The 3,525-nt window shown below is 49.1% G+C and overlaps 1 protein-coding gene across 1 annotated transcript in view; it reads left to right on the top strand.

Annotated features, from left to right (window-relative positions):
* Tsga10ip (testis specific 10 interacting protein) overlaps nucleotides 1–3,525 on the top strand; it is a 16,952-nt gene that overhangs the window by 8,273 nt on the left and 5,154 nt on the right. Inside the window, exons 2-4 of the mRNA XM_005351979.1 lie at nucleotides 384–523; nucleotides 619–1,331; nucleotides 1,514–1,661. Coding sequence (XP_005352036.1) covers nucleotides 384–523; nucleotides 619–1,331; nucleotides 1,514–1,661 — 1,001 coding nt within the window. The remainder of the gene's footprint in view (nucleotides 1–383; nucleotides 524–618; nucleotides 1,332–1,513; nucleotides 1,662–3,525) is intronic.

Here is a 3,525-nt window from a genome sequence, read left to right as displayed (position 1 = left end):
CAAGCCCCACTTCCTTGGGTGTTTTTGGAAAGGTCAAATGTGTAACTCCCTAAAGGTCTGGTGCCTTAGCATCTACAGCTTTTTATTTTATTTGCCCGTGCGCACGCGTGCATGTGTGTGTGTGTGTGTGTGTGTAAGTGGAGGTCGGAGAACAACAGGTAAATGTTGGTTCTCTCCTATCACATGGGTCTCAGGGATCAAACTCAGGTTGTCAGGTGTAGTGACAATTGCCTTTACCTTGTGAGTCACCTCCCCAGCTTTGTCTGCAGCTTTTGCTATTTTAACAGAAGAGGCAGTGAGTTTTAGGGACAGCATAGAAAGGAGGAAGCCCCTGGGGAGGTGCAGAGTAGTACAGAAGCTGTCCTCTCCCCGGTCCTGCCCAGGCAAGTCTTGGAAGTGGCGATAGCTTTCAGAGTCAGAGCTGCCAGCTGCAGAGGTCTCAGAGTGCAGGGCAGAGGACAAAGAAAGAACGCAAGACCCGGAGGAGGAACAAGAAAGGACAAGGCTCAGCTGAGGCCGAGGAGTAAGTGACTGGGGATGGACTGGGGTGGGGGTGTGTGGGGGTGGGGGTGTGTGGATGGACCAGGGACCCTCACTGACTTCTGTCCTCTCCTTCAGTCTGTTCAGTTCACCTGCTCGGAAACCTTCCTTTCCTTTCCAGTGGGCCTGGGAGAGCTTCATCATAGATGGTCAGGCTCTGCTTCAGCCAAGCTCCTGCGTGGCCCACGGCCACCGAGGCCTGCTTTTGCCCCCAGCTGGGCTCCAGCTCAAGTCCAGGCGCAAGTCAGTAAGCAGCCTCTCAGAAGACCTTGGCTTCTGCCAGAAGACAGAAGTACAAAACCTGGAGAGGAGAAATCAGATGGGGGCCTGGGGCAGCAATACCCTCCCTCTTGGCAAAGCAGAGAGCCAAGGGCTGGAGCGAAGCAGCCAGGGTAGCTTCTGGCCACCAGGAAAAGGGTCAGGGTCAGAGTGTGAGGATGCCTCGGAGGTGGAAGGCCAGGATGCAGAGGAGACAGAGAAGATTCTGAGCCCTGGGGAACTGCCCCAGCTCCCGGGGCGGGGCTTGATCTCGGAGGAGGAGTGGATCTCAGAGGTGACAGAGGAGGAGGAACACAGCGCCCCCCACAGGAGGAAAGGCAGCTCTCATAATAAGAGGAGGAATTCTGGAGAAAAGGCTTCGGAAGGGGAGCTGCAGGGCCACAGCCAGGGAAGCAGCTCCAGCTCCAACAGCCTCCGAAAGCTGCAGAAGGAGAAATCAAGGGCCAAGGAGCTGAGGGGGCCCTGGGACCTAGAGCGGCTACACCGGCAGTTACAGGAGGAATTGGATTGTGGTGAGCGCAGCCAGGAGGCTTGAGGTGCCTGGAAGCTGTGGGAGAGCTGCACTCGGAAGGTTGGGGTGGTGGTAGGGATAGGTAGTAGAGGCTGGGGTGAGCTAGGGATTGTCTGGTTGCTGGATAGGACTCCCAGTGACCCAGGAGACGACGTCATCTTGATTTGATTTCCCCATTCACAGGTCCTCAAAAGCAGACCTGGAACGCATTGCGGGCAGCTGTCCAGGCCTCTACCAGGGGTAGGAGGACCCCTATCTTGGGAGATGATGAAAGTTACTTATCTACCAACTTCCCCAATCGCACCTTCCATAAACGGCAGGAGGCCAACAGGTGAGGGAAAAGAGGAAGGAGTGCAAGAACTGAGGGCGAGGGTAGGAAGAGACCAGTTTTACATGTGAGTCTCTTCCTAGTTCACCCATTCACCAGGTTTCCTGATCATCCACCCAGCCTTCTCTTGATAATGTTCATCTGTCTCCTTGTCCTACTGCATTGACACACGCCACTTTTCAGCCTTTCTTTTCTCCTATCCTTCCGACAGCCTATATTTTTTAAAAAAGATTTATTTATTATATATACAGTGTTCTGCCTGCGGATCAGAAGAGGGCACTAGGTCTTATTACAGATGGTTGTGAGCCCCCATGTGGTTGCTGGGAATTGAACTCAGGACTTCTGGAAAAGCAGCCAGTGCTCTTAACTTCTGGGCCATCTCTCCAGCCCCATCCTTCAGCCTATTGATGTAACATATATTGTCTTCTTGTGAGTCCTCAGGACAGGAGGGAGGGAAGACTTGGGCCAGTCTCAAGTCCAAGGTCTACAAAAGAAGATGGATGGCCAATGTGTTTAGTTCCAGTTGCTACACTTGGGCTAGAACAAGAGACTACCGGCTCAGAGAAGCCTGGAGGCAACTGTTGGCCAAGGGATGATGAGGGCCAGGACCATGTGCCGGTGTGGATGGAGAGAAGAGGATCCACTCCAGAGTTCTATAGAAACCTAGTTTGTGTGTGTTGAGGGGTGGGGTTTCGAGAATGCTAGGCTCTACTATTGAGCTATATCATCAGTCATGAAATCTAAAAAAATATTATATTTTGTCTGTTGTCTACATGTGCAGGCATATGGAGGTCAGAAGATAACTTGAGGGACTTAGTTCTCTCCTTCCACCATGTGAGCCTGGGGGATTGAACTTACATTGTCAGGATTGGCAGCAAGTTCCTGACCTGAGCCATCTTGCTGGCCCAGCCCTGAGATTCTTAGACCCTGACTTAGTGGGCCTTGGGGCCCGATTAGAAGTGGCATGTGAGGTCCCTCTGTTTCTCTTTCTCTCTGAATCTCTGCTCTTCCCCCTTCTCCCCTTCCCCTTCCCCTCTGTAACTAAATAAATATCCAAACTCATTCTGAAAAAAAAAAGAAGTGGCATGTGAGGTTGGGGAAAATTCAAATTCATATTCTCAGCATTTTTTTTTTCTGATGAGAGGAGATATTGATGCCCAGTCTCATGTAGCTCAGGCTGGCCTTGAATTTATCATGCAGCTGGAGCTACCTTGAATTTCTGATCCTTCTGGATCCTTCTGCCTTTGTCTTGGTGCTGGGATTACAGATCTGCACTACCACCCTTGGTCATCAGAGTCTCAGAGTACCCTAATAACCCTTTCTTACAGATTTACTCTTCGTTAGTTTAAAATTATGTGTATGTATGGCTACATCAAACTAATTAAAATGTGTATTGGCATACATATTTTCTAAAATGAACACTTAAGATTTAATCTCTTAGCGATTTTCAAATCCACCGTAAATCTTGTGAAAAATCATAACCACTATATTGTAGATTTGTTTCTCTGTGTAGCCCTGGCTGTCCTGGAACTCACTCTGTAGACCACACTGGCTTCAGACTCTGTCTCCCAAGTGCTGAGATTAAAGTGTGTGCCATCACACCTGGCTGGTTTGTTTTTATACTTTTTTAAGAATTATTTTTTATGGCTGATGAGATGACTCAGCAGTTAGTTCAATTCCCAGCAACCACATGGCTGACAACCATTTGTAATGAGCTCTGGTGGCCTCTTCTGGTCTGTAAGCATACATGAAGGCAGAACACGCTATACATAATAAATAAATCTTAAAAAATATTTTATTTTTTTTATTATTTTTTTTAACAGAACTTGCCTCACAACCATTTGTAATGAGCTCTGGTGGCCTCTTC

This window comes from Microtus ochrogaster, chromosome 8 (genome assembly GCF_000317375.1).
Source record: "Microtus ochrogaster isolate Prairie Vole_2 chromosome 8, MicOch1.0, whole genome shotgun sequence".
Classification (NCBI taxonomy): Eukaryota; Metazoa; Chordata; class Mammalia; order Rodentia; family Cricetidae; genus Microtus; species Microtus ochrogaster.
Note: the sequence above shows the minus strand (reverse complement) of the source record. Positions and strands in the feature narration are given on the sequence as shown.